This window comes from Trachemys scripta, chromosome 10 (assembly GCF_013100865.1).
Source record: "Trachemys scripta elegans isolate TJP31775 chromosome 10, CAS_Tse_1.0, whole genome shotgun sequence".
Lineage (NCBI taxonomy): Eukaryota > Metazoa > Chordata > Testudines > Emydidae > Trachemys > Trachemys scripta.
The window spans coordinates 38,321,986-38,344,410 of NC_048307.1; the positions used below are offsets into that span (position 1 = coordinate 38,321,986).

At 45.3% G+C, this 22,425-nt stretch overlaps 1 protein-coding gene across 3 annotated transcripts in view; it reads left to right on the top strand.

Moving 5' to 3' along the window:
* Positions 1-22,425, top strand: part of CRAMP1 (cramped chromatin regulator homolog 1) — a 125,160-nt gene that overhangs the window by 74,782 nt on the left and 27,953 nt on the right. For all 3 annotated transcript variants that reach the window (XM_034784554.1, XM_034784552.1, XM_034784553.1), the window contains exons 11-13: positions 1,093-1,267; positions 8,524-8,705; positions 12,724-12,798. In XM_034784554.1, coding sequence (XP_034640445.1) covers positions 1,093-1,267; positions 8,524-8,705; positions 12,724-12,798 — 432 coding nt within the window. The remainder of the gene's footprint in view (positions 1-1,092; positions 1,268-8,523; positions 8,706-12,723; positions 12,799-22,425) is intronic.

The following is a 22,425-nucleotide window of genomic DNA, read 5'->3' on the forward strand; positions in this document are numbered from 1 at the left end:
CATAAGAATGAATGTAAATAGGGGAGGTTAAGTTTCAGGGAAAAAATTTTCACCAGACAAAAGTCATTATATACATATACAGTGAAGTTTTTTTAAATAATTTTTAAACAAACATTTTAATACTGTACTCACCAGTGATGATTGTGAAGCGTGGTTGAGGCAGGGGCATAGCAAAGTTGGGGCATGTGGGCTTGCCCCACTCTGCCCGCCTGGTGTTCCAGCCAGGGAGTGGGGTCAGGGCACGGGGGCTTGCCCCGTTCTGCCCACCCAGCATTCCTACCAGGGAGCGGGGTTGGAGGCTTGCTTGCTCGCCGGGTGAGCATAGCGGGGCGAACCAAATAACCTTGTAATGGAACATTGTGTGACTTTAAACGAGCAGGGCCGGCTCTAGGCACCAGCAAAACAAGCTGGTGCTTGGGGCGGCACATTTTTAGGGGCGGCATGGCCGGCGCCAGAATGCCGCCCCTAAAAATGTGCCCCGACTGCCCTAGCTCACCTCCGCTGCTGCTGCCACGGCGCGCGAAACAGTTGATTCGCGCGCCGCTACTTGCCCTCCCTCCCAGGCTCTCAAACCTGGGAGGGAGGGGAAGATCCCGAGCGGCCGCGGCATGGTGCCGCTTCTCCCCCTCCCTCCTAGGCTTGAGAGCCTGCGGGGAGGAGGCAGGGCTGGGAATTTGGGGAAGGGGCGGAGTTGAGGCGGGGCCGGGGTAATTAAATTAGGGGCGGGGGGGGGGCAAAATTGTTTTTGCTTTGGGCAGCAAAAATCCTAGAGCTGGCCCTGTAAACGAGTATGTTCTCTAATGGATCAGCAACCTAATAAGGAAACAATGTTAACCAGGACGACTTTATGTGAGGAGTTACTGTATGTAGTGTTTCTTTTTAACAGGCTAATTTTACCAGTGTCCCGTATTCAGCATAGGGAAATCTGGTAACCCCACACATATGGTATGCATTAACTGAATGCAGGAACATGCTGATCAGTCCCACTATAATGGATAAGTTCTTAATGACTTTTTAAGTTTCCTGGAAGGGCATTTGTTAAATTTATTGATATTCTGGCAGCGTTTTGAACAATTGTGCTTGTTTTTTCAGACCCCTGAGATGAACTCTGTCGCCACATCCCCTATAAAACCTACTCAAGAAGAGCAATCACTGACTCCTCCTGGAAAGGTGATTGCCGTCAGCACCAGGAGTCCAGGTTGTGCACGAAACCAATCTGCTCTTCGCAACAAGACCTTTTCTCCCAATGTTAGTTCCAGCTCCTCAGGTGAGCACCCATGGGAATGACTTCAGTGGATCATACCATTCTTCACGCACAAGGTCAGCTTCTTCACGCACAAGGTCAGCTCCCAGATTGCTGCACTGGGCAGTACAGCATGGGGAGAAGGTGACCAACCCTCTGTGGAGAAAGAAGTGGTTCAGGACTATTTAGAAAAACTGGACGTGCACAAGTCCATGGGGCCGGATGCGCTGCATCCGAGGGTGCTAAAAGAGTTGGCGGGTGAGATTGCAGAGCCATTAGCCATTATTTTTGAAAACTCATGGCGATCGGGGGAGGTCCCAGATGACTGGAAAAAGGCTAATGTAGTGCCCATCTTTAAAAAAGGGAAGAAGGAGGATCCGGGGAACTACAGGCCAGTCAGCCTTACCTCAGTCCCTGGAAAAATCATGGAGCAGGTCCTCAAGGAATCAATTATGAAACATTTAGAGGAGAGGAAAGTGATCAGGAACAGTCAGCATGGATTCACGAAGGGGAAGTCGTGCCTGACTAACCTAATTGCCTTCTATGATGAGATAACTGGCTCTGTGGATGAGGGGAAAGCAGTGGATGTGTTATTCCTTGACTTTAGCAAAGCTTTTGATACGGTCTCCCACAGTATTCTTGCCACCAAGTTAAAGAAGTATGGGCTGGATGAATGGACTGTAAGGTGGATAGAAAGCTGGCTAGATCGTCGGGCTCAACGGGTAGTGATCAATGGCTCCATGTCTAGTTGGCAGCCGGTTTCAAGTGGAGTGCCCCAAGGGTCGGTCCTGGGGCCGGTTTTGTTTAATATCTTTATTAATGATCTGGAGGATGGTGTGGACTGCACTCTCAGCAAGTTTGCAGATGACACTAAACTAGGAGGCGTGGTAGATACATTAGAGGGTAGGGATCGGATACAGAGGGACCTAGACAAATTAGAGGATTGGGCAGAAAAAAACCTGATGAGGTTCAACAAGGACAAGTGCAGAGTCCTGCACTTAGGACGGAAGAATCCCATGCACTGCTACAGACTAGGGACCGAATGGCTAGGTAGCAGTTCTGCTGAAAAGGACCTAGGGGTCACAGTGGACGAGAAGCTGGATATGAGTCAACAGTGTGCTCTTGTTGCCAAGAAGGCTAACGGCATTTTGGGCTGTATAAGTAGGGGCATTGCCAGCAGATCGAGGAACGTGATCGTTCCCCTTTATTCGACATTGGTGAGGCCTCATCTGGAATACTGTGTCCAGTTTTGGGCCCCACACTACAAGAAGGATGTGGAAAAATTGGAAAGAGTCCAGCGGAGGGCAACAAAAATGATTAGGGGTCTGGAGCACATGACTTATGAGGAGAGGCTGAGAGAACTGGGATTGTTTAGTCTCCAGAAGAGAAGAATGAGGGGGGATTTGATAGCAGCCTTCAACTACCTGAAGGGGGGTTCCAAAGAGGATGGAGCTCGGCTGTTCTCAGTGGTGGCAGATGACAGAACAAGGAGCAATGGTCTCAAGTTGCAGTGGGGGAGGTCCAGGTTGGATATCAGGAAAAACTATTTCACTAGGAGGGTGGTGAAACACTGGAATGCGTTACCTAGGGAGGTGGTGGAGTCTCCTTCCTTGGAGGTTTTTAAGGCCCGGCTTGACAAAGCCCTGGCTGGGATGATTTAGCTGGGAATTGGTCCTGCTTTGAGCAGGGGGTTGGACTAGATGACCTCTTGAGGTCCCTTCCAACTCTGATATTCTATGATTCTATGATTCCACTAAGTCACTACCCCAGTGTTCCATCCTTCAGAGGAAACCCTTCTCATAATTAAGGCTAAGATTATGTCATGGAAGTCACGGAATCGGTGAGACCTCTATGACACTTTCAGCTTCAGCTGCTGCAGGTGGTGGTAGGGGCCCTGCAACTTTCAGCCGCTGCGGGTAGTGGGTGCTGAACCCCCCACCCCTCCTTCCATCCATCAGCAGGGCTTGGGCTCTCATCCCACTGTCAGCCCCATTTTTGTCAGTTTTTTTTTTTTTTTTTTTTAGTAAAAGTCAGGGGCAGGTCATGGACTTCTGTGCATTTTTGTTTATTGCCTGTGACCTGTCCCTGACTTTTACTAAAAATAACCGTGACAAAAATCTTAAACTTACCTATAATGCACCTGGTCTGTTCTGCAATATTATTTCTGTGTCTGGTTGGGAAGGGATGATAATTCATTCTTGACAGTTGAAGACACATATCCCTGGTAATTTATCTAGAGTGACTACAAGTTACTTGTATACAGGTTTATTTTTTTGAATCCTACAAACTACCCACCTCAATAATGAATTTACATGTGGAAATGCTGTAGGTTAACATTATGTGACTTTAAAACATTTTCCAATCAAGGAAGCCGCTCACTAGTCAGTCTTCCTGGGGAAGCTTGCTTCTGTGAGATGATGACTGATGTTGGATTGTACAGTGTTATAAGGGTGAAGGATGTGGGGATAATAAGTATGTTGGTTAAGATCAGGTAAAATAACATTTAAAATGAGACATTCCTGTGTCATTCTACCAAGTTGGAATACTGAATGAGCATGAATTGCCTTCTTATTCCACTAGAGGGGATAGTTAGTCACTTGTCAGCCACAACTGTGTGAACAGAGAATTTCAATGTTCTCAGTCTAGTTGCTTTTGTCATCACACATTTTATGGCTTGCAGAACAGGCCATGAAGGTGTCAAGCTTTTTTATATAAGCATTTTTATATCATTATTGTAATGCCAGTGCCTTAATGAGCAATTTAATTAATGCTATAAAACACAGTACTTAGGGCTCTGTGTTTTTCTCATTATAGAGTAATATGTAGCAGTTTCACCTTAGTTTAAATCTTCATTGCATTTGTTTGCAGACGAGTGTATTTTAATTTTCAGGAAAGAGCCCAGTAATTTTTTAGGTCTAACTGTAAAAAACCTTTTTGTTAGTGAAAAGAAAGATGGGGGCAGTGGGGTGGGAAAGGGAAGTCAATCACCAGGGGAAAGAAGAGGTGAGGGCATAGGACTACACTCTGAGGGAGGGGGCAGGCAGTGAGTGTGGGAGGAGCAGCTGAGGGGAAACGGTCTCTGGGGCAAGGATCCTGAGGGAGGGGGAGCTGAAGAAGGGTGGGGGTCAGTTTGCTCTCAGACTAGCAGGGAGCACCCTCACCTCTCCCTGGGAGGAGACTGCGGACAGACTCTTCTGGTCCACAGCCGTCTTGACCACTGGCAGTTGCAGCTTCAAGGACAGGTGTGTGTCCGTGCTGTGCTGCAAATTCTGCCAGCAGTGCTGAGCTCGTGGGGGATGAAGGCTGCACTGCTGGCCAACACAGAGATTGACCTGTCCTCCACCGACATCCCACTCACCAGATAAGTCTCCTTCAGCTACCACCAGAAGGCATCTCAACAGCTGACTAATGTTGCAATAGTGCCCAAAGACCTTAATCAGTAGGAATCCCCCATTGTGCTAAGCACCATGGAAACCATTAAGAAGGCCCAGTTCCTGTCCCACAGATCTCTCTAATTATCTCCCTTATAATTCGATACGGCAGAAAGGCAAGTATTATTATTCCCATGTTATAGTAATGGGAACTGAGGCACAGCTTCCAAACACAGAGGTACTTTTAAAAAAAAAAAAAAATTATATATGCGCGCACACAAACTCTAAATAATAAGGCTCAATTTTTTTCCTCAAATTTAAAATGTGGAATTCTCTTGGTGTTCGATTTTAAATATTTTCCTGTGAGAACTGCAACTCAATCACTGTAGTGCTGTTTTAAGGGCCTTCTGAAAAATAACTAGCCTTTAAACCAAAGTGAAAGTGACTTAAAAGTGTCAAGTATCAGAGGGGTAGCCATGTTAGTCTGAATCTGTAAAAAGCAACAGAGGGTTCTGTAACACCTTTAAGACTAACAGAAGTATTGGGAGCATAAGCTTTCGTGGGAAAGAACCTCACTTCTTCAGATGCAAGAAGTGAAGTTCTTCTGAAGAAGTGAGGTTCTTTCCCACGAAAGCTTATGCTCCCAATACTTCTGTTAGTCTTAAAGGTGTTACAGGACCCTCTGTTGCTTTTTAAAACTGTCGGTTTCACTCCTGTTTATAGTCAGTTTCTAGCCTATTTTTATTTGTAGTTGGGGTATGTCCTATCTGCCAGATCGGCGGACAGTGTTCGATCCAGCAGGGGTTGATTTATTGCATCTAGACTAGACGCGATGAATCGATCCCTGAACGCTCTCCTGTCAACTCCTGTATTCCGCTGCTGTGAGAGGCACAGGCAGAGTCGACGGAGCAGCGGCAGCGGTCGACTCACTACAGTGAAGACACCGCAGTGAGTAGATCTAAGTACGTCGACTCCAGCTATATTCTTCACGTAGCTGAAGTTGCGTAACTTAGATCGATTCCTCTCCCCTTCTCCCCCTCCCCCCCAACCCTCCAGTATAGACCAGGCCTTTGGTAACACCCCTAGAGCTCCATGCAGCTGCAGTATTAAAATCACCAGGCCTTCTCCTAGTAGGATGTTTCCAAAAGTGAAATGATCTATTCCAATGTTAAACAGTGTCCCCTAAGTGACTAGCCACAAGATGTCAGATATTCATTTAATTTTCTTTCTTTATATAGGAGTTAACTTAGAAATTAGCTGACAGGAGCACTATACCTATCATCTGCAAAGTAAGTTTTCAGGTGCTTAAGTAGCCCCTGGAATCATGGTTAAAGTTGCTCCCCCCCACCAAATCTGAAATGGTATTCCTGCCAGTGAAACAGAAAATCCAGTCTTCACACAGCTCTAATTGAGATATTATATTGTATATCTGTCCCTTAGGCTTGGTCTACACTACCCCCCTAATTCGAACTAAGGTACGCAACTTCAGCTACGTGAATAACGTAGCTGAAGTTCGAAGTACCTTAGTTCGAATTAGTTCGAACTTACCTTGGTCCACACGCGGCAGGCAGGCTCCCCCGTCGACTCCGCGGTACTCCTCTCGGCGAGCTGGAGTACCGCAGTCGACGGCGAGCACTTCCGGGTTCGACTTATCACGTCCAGACTAGACGCGATAAGTCGAACCCAGAAGTTCGATTTCCAGCCGTCGAACTACCGGGTAAGTGTAGCCAAGGCCTTAGAAATAAAAAAAAAGGTGCCTGCTTCTATATAACTTCTTGTTCACATCTCTTACTAGTTATACGTTAGCCTGCATCATTCACACCTGCTAATCACAACATATAGAGATATAGTGCCACTCTTATGTTACAGGATTTTACTCACTAAGGTGAAAATAATGTAAAATCATAACTTGAATTTAAGTAGTTTTTTACACTATCAATATGGTTCTTAGTAGCATTGATCTGGGTGCTGAATTTGGAAATTACTCCCAGATAGTAAATCTAAGATGTATTTTCAGTGGTCTGGATCATAACTTTGTTAGTACACAGTAACAAACTCCATCTCATCCATGCATGATGTGCTATTAAAAGTCTGCAGTATAATGGCTGCCAGAAAATAAATTGTCAGGTTTTTAGAAATGAACCATCTAGCTGTGGTTTCTCAGTGCTTTTTATCCTGAGCCTTTCTGACTTCTAACTTCTTCTTATAGCTAAATTGAGTTAGCTTTTCCAACAGAAAGTAACAATTTGAAAGCCAGCTTGTGCACACTCTAAGTCTAAGGGGAATTGAAAGCCTTGACTAACAGGCAGCTTCAGAGCAGCAGCAAAGGAGGCCAGGATGAGGAAAAAGGGGATTGTACACTGCTGGGGAAAAACAAGCAGAGCAGTTAGGAGAGATACAGTGTGAACTAGAAAGTTTAAACAAAATTAAATTTGATCCCATAAACTATATTGCATCCACTGAATGGTGTTTTACTTTGTACATTTGATACCCCTTTTTACTGCTTTATATAAGAAAATACCTTCTGATGTCAGTTTTGTTTAACTCTTTTGCCAAATAAAAATTGGTAACTAGTAGCATCACAAACCATGTGGGCTTTGCTCTCCTGGTTTGTAACCAAAACCTCTAGGTGATTTTTAGAAAGGATGGTGTGGCCTAGTTAACTGAACCTGGCCACTGCCACTGACTTGTGTGGCCTTAACCAAATTACTATGAATTGATTTTTTTTTTTTATTTTTTTTTTTTAAACTGTCTCATTGAAGTCAATGAGAATTGTGTTGCTCAGTAGCTCTTCAAAATCTTGAAATAGATTTCTTAGAGTTCAGCATCCACGATTGTAGTTAAGTTTCAAAAGGGCTGGAGCTCCTGGGTGCTGAGCTCATTTGAAATGCGGCCCTACGCTTTTATCTCATATGTATCTGAGTGTCCGCATCTGTAAAATGGGGAAAACATATCCACTGCAAACTAGGTAAGTCAGGGTTAATGTTCTTCAAAGCACTCTTTAAGTAAAGTATTATGCATTATAATAAACTGTTATATAGAGACCCAATTTTATATGAACAATGTAAATTTCACACACTTTTCAGTTGTCATCATAGCATATTAGCAATATTGGATTTCAGCCAGTGTGCTTTCAAAACTGATTGGCTGCTTGGAGTGTGACATTGCATTGTTGTCCAAACCAAGATATTTTCCGTTTACATTTAATTTTCAAAAAATGAAATTATCACTAAACCATCATAACCGTATTTAATTATGCAAAAATCTATTGCCTCGTACCTCTGGGAATAGTGGCGGGGTGTTTCTAGTGAACTGAGCAATGGTCTCTCAATTTACTGTAATCAGAAACTTACATAGGGATTGTACCCTTGTATTTACCTTGTTGTTCAACTATATTTCATACTTTAGTTTTTTCAAATACAGTATCAATCTGAACCAGAAATAAACAATACAAGAGTCTTGGACACTGAGCCCATATTTGCATTACACTCCTTTTGCTAGTGAAAATATCAGTCATGTACATCTACCATTTGGGAAACCCGCCCTCAACTGTTTCAGCAAATATAAGAGATACACTTCTCAGTATAGTCATGTGAGACTCTGAATCAGATCCATAGATGTCTCTGTCTGTATTAATGTGTTGCTTTTGGTTAACTCTTTTCATCCAAAGATCTCAAAGCAAATGAATGAGTTGCAATATCACTGTGAAGTAGATAAGTGTATCCCCATTGTATAGATGGGGAGACTGAAACACAAAGGTTGAGAGTTGCCCAGGGTCACGCAGTGAGTCAGTCGGTAGCAGAGCCAGGAATATAATCTAGGAGTCCTGATTCCCAGTTCTGTTCTCCATCTACTAAATATAATTCCATTAGTTTTTATTTTGTTAAATGGTTGATTAAAATCTTCCAGGTTTGAGGAACCCCCCTAGACCTCTCTTGGCGGCTGGTCCCTCAAGTTCTGGAGGAGCTGATGCAGACGGTGGGCTCTTTGCAGTTCCCACGACTCTGCCACCCAATAGCCGACATGGAAAGCTGTTCGTGCCTAGCAAGGAAGCAGAACTGACCTTCCGACAGCACTTGGACACAATTAGTGTAAGTGAAACTGTTGCAGGGTGACTGGCACCTTTAAGAGGGAGCAGGGTCCAGTGTACCTCTGACTGATTACCTGCTGCCCAACTGGGTTTAAGGGATGGCACCTGGGCCTTATATAGGGGGAGACAGCAGCAGGAGAAGATAGGCTACCCACAGATGTCTCAACCCAGAGAGGTAAGGGTGCAGCTAGAGGAAGAAGCTGTGACAGAGGCTGTAGAGAGCAGGAGGCTCCCACAGGAGACCCAGAGTAACCAGGGGAGGGCCAAGAGAGCCCAAAGAGGGGTTGCCTGCTGATTTTTCTGACCCAGAGAAAAAGAATTGAAGAAGGCTGAGCTCCAGCTAGGAAGCACAGGGAGCGGCTGCTTGGTGGAGAGCAGAGTGGGACAGAAGAGCTCCGGAACTGGCTGAATATGAACGTTCGTGTTGTGGTGGTGGACTTTATTGTGGGACTTTGAGAATTGCTGTGAACTGTTTGTTGAACCAGTCTGAAGCAAGGATGGTGTTAGCCATGAGAGAGCCTGTGTGGAGTTTGAGTCCTGAAAGAAGGGGAAATTGAGGCAGGCCTCTACAGGGCCACACTTGGCCAGCAGGGGCACTACAGGCAGGCACGGCCTCTTACAGAGACCAGTGAACAAAAAATGTAGCATGCTGGAGCCTGACTAAGCTCCTGGTGGGGATTAAAATGCTACTAGTCCAAGAATGACTGACTGATTTGAATATTAAAAAGCATCATCTTCCTTACGAAGAAATGCCTCCAGCAGTGTTCAGACCTGGCATTACACTGGAAGAAGCTTGTCAGGTGCTTGAGCATACAGCTGAGCTTCAAAGCTACACCAACTTGAAAGCCAGAATGCCATCTCGCTGGCACTTTAATTAGCAAAGTTCACCAGTTGAAGCCAAAGTTCTGTCTTATTTACACATGTAGAAAAACTAGTTGATATCTATCTTTATTTATCAAAATTTGAAATGTCCCATCAAGTTTTGTTGACTCAATAACTACTTGTTCTTCTTCGAGTGATGGTCCCTGTTGTATTCCACTGTGGGTTACACATGCACCCAGAGTCAGAGAACTTGAAAGAAGTGTCCGTTGATCTGCACATGCACCCTGATTCACCTCGTGCTTCCGTTCGAGGTGATAAAAGTCACGGCAGACTGACCGCATCTCTAGTTCCTTCTCACCGCTACGTGGTCTGGGTTGGAACCTTCAGTGTCATCATCTCTGATGCAGCTCTAATACCTTTAATTGTACATAGTTTTCAGTTTTAGTTGTAGTTTTAACAGTTCAGAACAGAGGTCAGCAACTTCCCCTAGGCCTGGTCCACACTAACCCCCCACTTCGGACTAAGGTACGCAAATTCAGCTACATTAATAACGTAGCTGAATTCGAAGTACCTTAGTCCAAACTTACCGCGGGTCCAGACGCGGCAGGGAGGCTCCCCCGTCGATGCCGCGTACTCCTCTCACCGAGCTGGAGTACCGGCGTCGACAGCGAGCACTTCCGGGATCGATCCCAGAACATCGATTGCCTGCCGCTGTACCCGGAGGTAAGTGTAGACATACCCTTAGTCCCCATGCCCCCTATACCTCATTCGAGTACCGGACTATGCCCAGCATTTCAAACTGCACCTCCTGCCCGCAATCCTTCTCAGTCAGCAATGACCACCAATGCTGTCTCTACAGCCTGGAAGAAGCTCTCATTGCAGCTAGGTGCAGTGTTTGTCAGTCTTTTCCCAGCTGTAGCAGAGAAGGTCAAGCACTTTGTCTCTGGAAATATCTCTGGAGAAGGCCATGAGACCCAGGCTGGAGAATGCCCCATACATCTGCCAGAATCAGTGAGGAGTGTGCCTCATGCTGCTACTACATCCAACTCTGGTAACGGCGGAGCCACCCCCACAGAGTTGATGTCAGGGGGTGGCTCCGCCGTTTGGGGGAGGGGCCTATTTGGGAGATTAGGAAGCACTCCCATAAGCATGTGATTAAATTTTCCTCCAAGTCTTACCTCAAAGAAACATTCCTTCCACCAGCTTGGCCCAATGGCACAACATATGTTCTACGTTCCACAGGCACAAGAAAAAGACCCACAAACAGTGAGAACACTGGTTCCAGGCAGTGAACCTCTTGGTACCGCCATTTCCGGCACCTCACAAAACGTGAGACCCTCCAGCACCAGTACCAGCAGCCAAAAATGAGACAGTAGTGTCCCTTCTGCCAGGGAGATCCTGATCTGTGGCTGCACCCCAAGATGTCTTTGCTTTACTGGATCCATAGTCATCTCCTCCCATCGGGTCCTTCCACTTCCAGGGAACTCAGATCTCTGCCATAAGACCTGCCTGTGGTACAGGAGCTGTCGCCCCCTCACATGTATGCTATACACCTCTCCATTGGCTCCAGTGGTACTGCCTTTGGAACCAGTCCTCTTGTTCGGATGAATCTGAACTGACGGAAGAATCGCCTTTCCCATACCACTCCTATGCACCACCACATAGACCGGCACAACCATGGTAGCAACTATCTTCTATATGGAGATATACCTATCTCATATAACTGGAGGGGACCCCAAAAGGTATCCCTTCAAGATGTGTCTCTCATAGACCTATTTAGAGCAGCCACATGGAGTGTTCTGTCCACATGTTTGCCACACACTACACCTGGGTGCAGGACTTGGTGGCAGATGACTCCTTTCACATGGTGGTTCTCCACACGACCCTTCTGTTGTCATCCTCACACCCTCCTCCTACATAGGTACTGCTTGTCAGTCATCCACGATGGAATACGATAGGGACCATCACTTGAAGAGGTTACTTACCTCTAAGTAGAGGTTCTTCGAGATGGGTGGTCACCATCTGTATTCCACTTCCCGCCCTCCTCCTCCTCTGCTTCGGATCTACCAGATTCACATTGGAGAAGGAACTGGAGATGCGATCTGCCCTGCCCTTTGTCACTACAGACAGAAGCACGAAGCAAGTTGGGGCGTATGTGTGGCTCAACAGACACTACTTTCGAATTCTGAGTGCCTGTTGTGCATGTGTAATCCACAGCGGAATATAGGTTCATCTCCAGGAACCTCCAGTAACAGGTAAGTAACCTCATACCAAACCATGATAGATGAGTAGTTAGTAAAACATTTCCTTTGGGAGTGAGCTTCCTCCCCATAAAACTGGTAAAAGAATGTATTGCTTAGTTTACAAAATGAGTATTCCTGACAGAAAAAGTTATTGGAGTAGTTCCTAGAGGCCCTAAAAGAGATCAGGGCCCCATTGTGCTAGACCTTCTACAAACACGCAGTGAGACTGGGCCTGCCCCAAACTGCCTAAGTGTAGATAGACAAACAGACCAAGTATGGGGGAGCAGGGGAGGCAGAAGCATGTAGTGGTGAGGTGACTTGCCCAGAGTCTCACAGCAAGTTGGGAGCAGACTCAGGAATAGAACCCAGGTCTCCTGATTCCCAGTCTAATGCCCGGTCAGTTGGACCAAGCTGCTTCAATGCTGCAGAGACCTGGAAGATGACCTTAAAGTATCAATTTCTAGTTTAGGGAAATTAAACATAGTGTACATAGTTCAGTGGAGCTTTTCCCTCATTGAAGTCTAACTTTAAGCAGCCTGCAGTTAGAATAATATACATTTTCAATACGCTGTACATACACCAAAGATGAGGGAGGTATATATGGTCTGCAGGTAGTTTTGGCATGAAGAACTTTAGACTGGTTTGAAACTTAAGAATGGTCATACTGGGTCAGACCAAAGGTCCATCTAGCCCAGTATCCTGTCTTCCGACAGTGGCCAGTGCCAGGTGCTTCAGAGGCAATGAACAGAACAGGTAATCAAGTGATCCATTCCCAGCTTCTTGCTGGGGTGTTTTGGTAAAGAGCTGTTGTTTTATTTCTGGTGTCTTTTATAGATACGTTATTCATCAACAGAGTGTAGGGAGGAATTTTTCATGACTGGATGGTCAAAATATTGTGTAACGTGTTTCCTTTCTCTTTCTCTCCCTCTTCCCCCTCCCCCCCCCCACTCCCAGATGCAGTCAGACTACTTCTTGCCAAAACCAAGGAGATTGCGGAACAGGCACCTGCGGAAGCCATTGGTGGTACAGGTCAGAGAAATTGGCTGAGTCTGGAGTTTGCTTGCTTGCTGTGTAGACCGTCAGTGAGGTTTTCCTAAAAATAAGAAGAATGAGGAGTACTTGTGGCACCTTAGAGACTAACAAATTTATTTGAGCATAAGCTTTTGTGGGCTAAAACCCACTTCATTGGATGCATGCAGTGGAAAATACAGTAGGAAGATGTATACACGCTATAACGAGAGTAATTAATTTAGGTGAGCTATTATCATTGGCCAAACCGGACAGTCTCTATGCAAAAGAATAAATGGACACAAATCAGACGTCAAGAATTATAACATTCAAAAACCAGTCGGAGAACACTTCAACCTCCCTGGTCACTCAGTTACAGATCTCAAAGTCACAATACTCCAACAAAAAAACTTCAAAAACAGACTCCAATGAGAAACTGCAGAATTGGAATTAATTTGCAAACTAGACACCATTAAATTAGGCTTGAATAAAGACTGGGAGTGGATGGGTCATTATACAAAGTAAAAACTGTTTCACCATGCTAAATTTTTCCCCTACTGTTACTCACACCTTCTTGTCAACAGTTGGAAATGGGCCATCCTGATTATCACTACAAAAGTTTTTTTTTTTTTCCCTCCTGCTAATAATAGCTCACCTTAATTACTCTCGTTACAGTTGGTATGGCAACACCCATTTTTTTCATGTTCTCTGTGTATATATATCTTCCTACTGTATTTTCCTCTGCATGCATCCGATGAAGTGGGTTTTAGCCCACGAAAGCTTATGCTCAAATAAATTTGTTAGTCTCTAAGGTGCCACTCCTCGTTTTTTTTGCTGATACAGACTAACACGGCTACCACTCTGAAACCTAAAAATAAGAGTTTAGCTTCCTCTGTCATGTCCTCTGTGGAAATAAAACTGAAGAGTCGTAGGGAACAAGGATTCTTCTTTGAGTAGTGTCCCTATGGGTGCTCCACTGTAGGTGTGTATGCGTCCCTGTGTTTCTGATCGGAGATCTTCAGTAGCAGTGTCCGTTCGGCCTATACACATGCTCTCTCATCGTGCTCTGCCTGTAGGCTAATTAATTATGCGCGGCGAGCCGCCTTTACTTCCTTCTCAACCACCCCTGGCTAGAGATGGCGCGATTAGCAGTCAGTTCACAGATACTTTAAGAATGACTAAGATAAAGGATTTCTAAAGATCTAAACTATGTCTACACTGCGTACCTTACAGCGGCTAAGGTACGCAGTGTAGCTGCTCTTTGCCGGCAGGAGATCTCTCCTACCTGCAAAATAAAGCCACCCCCCATGAGAAGCAGAAGCTTTGTTGGCAGGAGAGCATCTCCTGCCAACAAAGCACTGTCCACACCAGTGTTTTTTGTCACTAAAACTTTTGTCAGTTAGGGGTGGGGTTTTTTTCCCCACACACTAACCAACAGAAGTTTAACAAAAGTGCAGCACAGACATAGCCTTAGTGTTTTTGTGTGCGTTTTCTTAGGTGATAGGGTCCATTGCTATTTTTACCTTCCACACACACCCCCACAAGCTTTTATTTTATTTTTTCCCCCTTTACTGAGGATTGCCCCCATCAAGGGGCATGCCCAGCTCCCTCAGGTTGAAGGGGTGCCTCTCCTGTAAGGAGTCCATACTTGTAACAGATGGATAGTCCCGCTGCATATGGGGTCTCAGGGAGGCCCACATTCCCCAAAAGTGTGTTTTGTGCCAGCAACTGAAAGCCAGATCCTGGAAAAACTGAGAAATAAAGCTAAAACTACTTCTGATGGTGGGAGCTCTGCAACCTGCAGTTGACCTGGGTCCTGAGTCTCCTCAGCGATGAGAGCCATCACTGCAGCCTTCTACTTCCAAAGCGGGTGAACCAAGGAAGAAACCTTCAGATTCCCTGTGAAACATCTCCAAAAAGAGCGCCACAAGCCCTCACAGTGAGTCCCTAACCAGCTAGAGGAGATCCCCATCACATTGAGTCACTTTGGTACCGATGGCTCCTAAACAAGTCGTGTGGGTCATCCAGTGAGGACACCTGGAGTAAACCTAAGGACCCTCTGGGCACGGGTGCTGAGGTAGTGGTACCGCCTGTCAGACAGAAGCACAGACCGTACTGCCTATGGGAAGTTGGCACCAATACGGAAACCCTCAGTACCAAAACCAACTAAACCTCATTGGACCGCTCATCCTGGTCAAGATCGCCGATTGCTTCGGTACTGACGAGTCAGCACTGGCAAGCCCTGACAGTACTGATGACCATGGCACTGCAGGAGTTCAGATTTTCTAACAACCTGGTGATATCTGAAACCCCAGAGTTTCCTTTACTCAGTACAGTATGCGTCTCAAACCCTAAATCACCACCAGTACTGAGCAGTTTGCCTCCAGTCTCCTTATCTGCACCTCCAAATGATAGCGGCCAGCAGGAGGTTCTCTCTCACTCATATTATGCTCCCTCCCACCATCAGCTCAGACGTTCCCAGGCACATTTTCACTCTGGATCCCAACCCCACGGTATGACCAGCCATGGGCTCTGCCACCCATGCCCTTTCCACTGCCACAGTGGCCACACCAGGCCTCCCAGGCATCCAGGGTCACTGTAGAACTGTGTACCTCAAAGTAGTGCCCTGTAATCCCCATATTCATCATTTATATATGATTTTGATATTTCATACAAAGCATGCCATATAATATATCATAGAAAAAATCATGATCTGATGAAAATATGTACATCAGTGTGTATGATCTTATGAGATTTTGCTGTGTAGTGGTTACACTGGTCTACAATTTTTGAGAAGTCGTCTGCTTCAGAGATAAAATGTGCTATTTATTATGTATTTTGATGTGCTGAATTCAAATATGACAATTAAAACAACTAATTGGCTACTGTTTCTAAGATATTTAAGTTTTTACATTTTATGTCTATGTATATTGTGTAGATAGTAGAGTTTTAATCATAAATTGTAAACCTAGGTCTTTTCATGTGTTTATGGTTGCTTTACATGATATTTCACCTGTCCTGTTTATGTAACACTTTAAAAATCACCAAAAAGGTGTTATAAATAAAATTTATTATGAAACAAAAGGCAAAAAACTATTATGTACATAGTTTAGTCCTATTCAGTGTTTACTCGGCGCTTCTTCGCTTGTCTCTTGTATTGATTAAATGGAGCATCTCTTGTCACTGTCCAGCAATAGTCTGCAAGCACTGATGGGCTCCGTTTGCCCTGATAGCGTTTCTCCATTGTTGCAACGTCCTGGTGAAATCGCTCGCTGTGCTCGTCGCTCACTTCTCCGCAGTTCGGTGGAAAAAAGTCTAGATGAGAGTGCAGAAAATGTATCTTTAGTGACATGTTGCAACCAAGGCTTTTGTATGCCTTGAGGAGGTTTTCCACCAACAACCTGTAGTTGTCTGCCTTGTTGTTTCTGAGAAAATTTATTGCCACTAACTGGAAGGCTTTCCATGCCGTCTTTTCCTTGCCACGCAGTGCATGGTCAAATGCATCATCTCGAAGAAGTTCACGAATCTGAGGACCAACAAAGACACCTTCCTCTATCTTAGCTTCACTTAACTTTGGAAATTTTCCACAGAGGTACTTGAAAGCTGCTTGTGTTTTGTCAATGGCCTTGACAAAGTTCTTCATCAGACCCAGCTTGATGTGTAAGGGTGGTAACAAAATCTTCCTTGATTCAACAAGTGGTGGATGCTGAACACTTTTCCTCCCAGGCTCCAATGACTGTCGGAGTGGCCAATCTTTCTTGATGTAGTGGGAATCTCTTGCACGACTATCCCATTGGCAGAGAAAACAGCAGTACTTTGTGTATCCAGTCTGCAGACCAAGCAAGAGAGCAACAACCTTCAAATCGCCACAAAGCTGCCACTGATGTTGGTCATAGTTTATGTACCTCAAAAGTTGTTTCATGTTGTCATAGGTTTCCTTCATATGGACTGCATGACCCACTGGAATTGATGGCAAAACATTGCCATTATGCAGTAAAACAGCTTTAAGACTTGTCTTCGATGAATCAATGAACAGTCTTCACTCATCTGGATCGTGAACGATGTTGAGGGCTGCCATCACACCATCGATGTTGTTGCAGGCTACAAGATCACGTTCCATGAAGAAGAATGGGACAAGATCCTTTGGACGGTCACGGAACATGGAAACCCTAACATCACCTGCCAGGAGATTCACTGCTGTAGTCTGGAGCCCAACAGCTCTGCCTTACTCTTGGGCAAGGTCATTCAGTTCACCTTGTGTTTATGAGGTGTGGTTCAGAGGATGGGAGAAAATGTGGGTCCTGTGACATTGATGGTTCAGGACCAGAAGTTTCATCCTCTTCCTCGTCTGACTCAAATGAGAGTGATTCTGGTGCATCAGGCACCGGCAGTCCTTCTCCGTGGGGTACTGGGCGTATAGCTGATGGAATGTTTGGATAATGCACAGTCCACTTTTTTTCTTCTTTGACACACCTTTCCCAACTGGAGGCACCATGCAGAAGTAACAATTGCTGGTATAGTCTGTTGGCTCTCTCCAAATCATTGGCACTGCAAAAGGCATAGATTTCCTTTTCCTGTTCAACCACTGGCGAAGATTTGTTGCACAAGTGTTGCAGCATAGGTGTGGGGCCCACCTCTTGTCCTGATCTCCAATTTTGCGGCCAAAATAAAGGTGATAGGCTTTCTTAACCATAGTGGTTATACTGCGCTTCTGTGATGCAAAAGTCACTTAACTTCTGCTATGTTTGTGGTGATCTGCACTGTTCACAGAAGTACAAGGCATCTCGGCTCACTTTGGCTAAACAGAAATGTGTCCCTTTGCAAAACCAAACACTGACAAATAAGAGAGCATGACACTGTATGATTTCTAGAGCTGATATAGGGCAATTTTTTCAGCAGAGTGATGTAAGCTTCGTTATCATTGCATCATCCATGACATCTAGGAATAACATGATGCAATTCATATCCTGTATGACGCAATACCAGCTTCAGATTGCATCATTCATTGTTTTGCCTAAAAAGCAAGTACTGTCCAAACCCAGTCATAGATTTATTCATAGATCCAGTCAAAGATGTATTTTAGTCATTTCTGGTTTAAATTGAGATCCCTTCCCTTTATAACTCACTTATCCTCCGCCATTCCCAAGTCAAGGGTCGTATATTCTGACCCAATAGCATATCTTGAAAACTAGAGCCAATCAACAATTTTAAGCATCATTTTCGTTCTCAGTGACCCAGAATTAGTAAAGTTTGACTACGTTTATTTCAGAAGCATTTTGGCTGTAGAGCAGTGTTATTGAAATATGTTGCAAACTTGGGCATCATCCATTGTTAGTTCTCTAGTGGCAACAAAGGAGGTGATCCACACCCATACGGGTGTTAAAAGACCATTAATCAGCAGGGGAGTTGTAAACAAGGGATTTACAACTGTGTAAGAGAAGCACCACACAATGGGGATTGCTCAACCCTGTAACTCAGCAAGGCCCATCAGGCATGCCTGGGCTAGTATTTTTTCCAGGGGCATGGACTAAAAGTATAAAATTAGGTCCTTGTGATGACACTGTTCACCTTTTTCTTCTCCCACCTATGCTGAAGGGAAGAAGAATGCTGGGAAGACAAAGACTTGAACTGAGGAAACTGGTGCAAGGCTTTAAAGGGAAAGCCTGTGTATTAAGGACTGTAACCTACTTGCAACATCCAGTGGGATGAGAGAAACTGATCCAAATATTGCTCAGTCTAATAAGGTCTAGGATTTAGACTGTGTGCTTAGTTTTTATTTTCTTTGGTAACTATCTCTGAACTTTTAAGCCTACCACTTATAATCACTTAATCTATATTTCTGTAGTTAATAAATCTGTTTTATATTTTACCTAAAACGGTGTTTTTTGGTTGAAGTGCTTGGGAAATCTTTGCTCAGGTTACGAAGGCTGGTGTGTGTCCTCTCCACACTGAGAGAGGGTGGACCGGGTAATGAACGTATACTGGTCACGACGATACAGTTCTGGGGGCTTGGCAGATTTGCTGGTTCCTTTCTCTGTGATATTCATGAGTGGCTCAGGGAACATTTGTGCAATTCAGCTGGGTGTGGGGCTCCACATGCTGTTGTACTGAGTGATAACCTCACCTAGAGGGGTTTGCTGCTTGTCACTAGCAAAGCATTGTGAGAGACAGCCCAGGCTGGAGAGTTAAGGCGGCACAGCAGTGCCCCAGTTCCAGATACCCTGGGATCCCATCACAGGAACCCACTGGGAATCCGTGAGGCGCTCTCCTTTTGCCTCTACATCTAGAGCCTCAGCACCTCCTGAGGAAATATCCGAACAACAGGAGATCTAGCTAAAAGAGGAGACCACACCATCAACTAATTTCTCTTCCTCCTCTCCAGATGAGGCAGTGATGTCCCCTCCTTCTTCCATGACAGAAAATTTTAGGTACTTTCAGGATCTTACAAAGAGGGTGCAGATACATTACAAATACCTCTCAAGAAGGTGAGGGACACCCACCATAAGCTGCTGGACATTTTACATACACCCTCCTCCTCAAAGATCGCCCTCCTCATTGACGAGGGGCTTTTGGATCCAGCCAAATTCATGTGGCAAACATCAGCATCGGCCAAACCAATGTGCAAATGGGCCAACAAGAAGTATGTCTTTTCCCACCAACCACCTAATTGCATCATGGTGAATTCGGTGAACTCCCATGGCCACTAGGACTACTCAAAATCCACCCCTTATGATAGGAATCAGAAGAGACTTGACTGGTTTGGGAGGAAGGCTTATTCTTCTGCAACTTTGCAATTTTGAGTTGCAAACTACCAAGCCTTAGCGGCCACATATGACTGCACAAATTACGCAAAGCTTAACACCTTTATTGATCACCTGACGGAGTCACATAGGGACCAATTTCAGGCCATCGTACAAAAACAGCATTCCAGACCGCATTAGATGCCGTGGAAACTGCAGCCTGTTCGATCTTGACAGCTATCGTGGCTGCATCTTTGAGACTACCGAAGGAGATTCAGATGATGGTCAAGGACCTCCCCTTCAAAGGCCTGAAATTGTTTGTAGACAAGACCAATGCTGCATTCCACACTCTGAAATACTCCACAGTCGCACTTCAGTTGCTGGGGATCTATATGCCCAGACAAAAAAGGAAACTTAGTCCTCAGCCATCACAGAAGTCACTTCCGCCCAATTACCCATCACATTGCTACAGCCGCAAACCATCAGGCCTCCATGTCATAGCCTTCCACCTCAAAACACCAATTTTGATGCCACACTCTAAAACACCAGCTCTCTCGACCTCTCACATCCCTTTAGATGCTGTCTGGCTCTGTTCCATGAGAACTGGGAACACAACATTCGACAGATGGGTTTTGGAAATTTATCTCCCATGGGTATTCTGTCCACGTCACCTCCCTCTCTACTCTTCCTATCTGTCTCTCTCTTCAGGGATCCTTCTCACAAGAGACTATTAAGACAGGAAATAAATCACCTCCTATCTCTAAGAGCCATAGAACCTGTTCGCGCACATCTCTGAAGCAAAGGATTTTATTCCTGATATTTCCTGATCCCCAAGAAAAAGGGAGGTTGGAGACCCATACTGGATCTTAGAGCATTGAAGAAATATGTGAAGTCTCAACAAATTCTAGATGGTCACACTACCAGTGATTATTCCATCTATGGAATAAGGAGATTGGTTCTCAGCTCTCAACCTTCAGGATGCCTATTTCCACATACCGATTCTATCCTCTTCCAGACAATTCCTCTGGCTTACCCTAGGTCAGAATCATTACCCTTTTGGCCTCTGTTGGCTCCCAGAGTATTCTCCACAGTAGCGGCTCACGTATGCACCCTGGGGATCATGATCTACCCATATTTGGATGACTGTCTCTTCAGGGCCCACTCCTTCAAAGACGCCCTATGGCCAACCAACAGGACAATGGGGGGTTATTAATGAAGCTAGGGCTACTAATCAGCATCAAAAAGTCAACCTTAACTCTGGTACAGTACTTGGAGTTTATAGGGGCTGATCTCAATGCACTGCATGTGTGTGCGCTCCTCCCACAACACAGATTTCACAGCCTGTCAACACTCAGAGACAGTTCAAACTAGTCCACAAACATCAGCCAGACATTGCCTCCAGCTTCTAGGACACATGGCAGCTGGCACGTTTGTAATATATCATGCCAGACTTCACATATGATGTCTGTAGACAGGGTTCAGTTCGGTTTACAGGCGAAACAATGTGTCCACCAATCTCTCTTCAACCCACTCCTTCTCTCCTCTCTCAGAACGAAGGACACATTCTCCATCCCAACCTGCAGATATCCTAGCTCAAGGCTTGGCTTCTTCGTGGTACCAACACACAGAATGCTGCCGCTCCATGGCGGTACAGGAAGTGCTGCTACACAGTAGAAAATCTACTACCCGTCATATTTACCTGCAGAAGCGAACTAGGTTTCAGGTTTGGGCAATTCCAGACAAATTACCCTGGCATCTTCTACCCTTCCCATGGTGTGTGTTGACCTCAAGGTGTCAGGCCAATCAGTCCCTCAGTTCACTCAAAGTATATCTGGCGGCCACAGCAATTTTCTATTAACAAGTAGAGGGATATTCAGATTTCTCCCACCCAACTACAAAAAGATTCCTCAAGGACATAGTGAACCTCATTCCCCAACCCAGACATCCCACTGCAATGTGGGACCTAAATCTAGTTTTAAAGAGTCTCACTAGATCATGCTTTTGAGCCTATGGCCACTTGTTCACTCACATACCTGTCAATGAAGACAGCATTTCTGGTAGCCTTCACCTCAGCAAGGAGAACAGGGGAAATAGTGGCACTAATGGTGCACCACTCTTTATAATATTCTTTAAAAATGAGGTTACTCTTTGGCCCTATCCAAAGATCATCCTCTAGGCGACCTTGTCTTTTCACATGAACCAACTGATTAATCTTCTGACTTTTTACCCTAAGCCTCACTGTGATAACAGGGAGGCTATACTGCACATGCTAGATCAGGGGTCGGCAACCTTTCAGCAGTGGTGTGCCAAATCTTCATTTATACACTCTAATTTAAGGCTTCGTGTGCCGGTAATACATTTTAACGCTTTTTAGAAGGTCTCTCTATAAGTCTGTAATATATAACCAAATTATTGTGTTATGTAAAGGGTGGCCTGCTGGGACTCCAGGCCCGAAAGCAGGATGAGCAAGGGCTGGAAACCAAGATTCTTCTTCGAGTGATTGTTCACGTCCATTACAATTAGGTGTACGCACGCCGCGTGCACGGACGTCGGAAACTTTTTCCCTTAGCGGCTCCCGTCGGGCCGGCAGGGCCCCCTCCCTCCCGCCAGAACGGCGCCCCGCTCTAGGGTATATATATCCCTGCCGACCCGACCCCTTCAGTTCCTTCTTACCGTCCGTGGCGGCATTGGAACAACTCTGTCTCTCGTCTGAGAGTGTCCCTTAGCATAGTCATTAGTGTTATCTGCAACAGTTATCAGTTATTTAGTAGTTAGTGTTAAGCTTAGTAGTTAACAGCTCATTAGGTACTTAAAGTTCCTGCTGTGGTTGTTTGGTCAACCCCGGCACCGGCCCTGGGCGGCGGGGCATGCCGCACGCCCAAGGCTTCAAGGCTTGTGCCACGTGCCG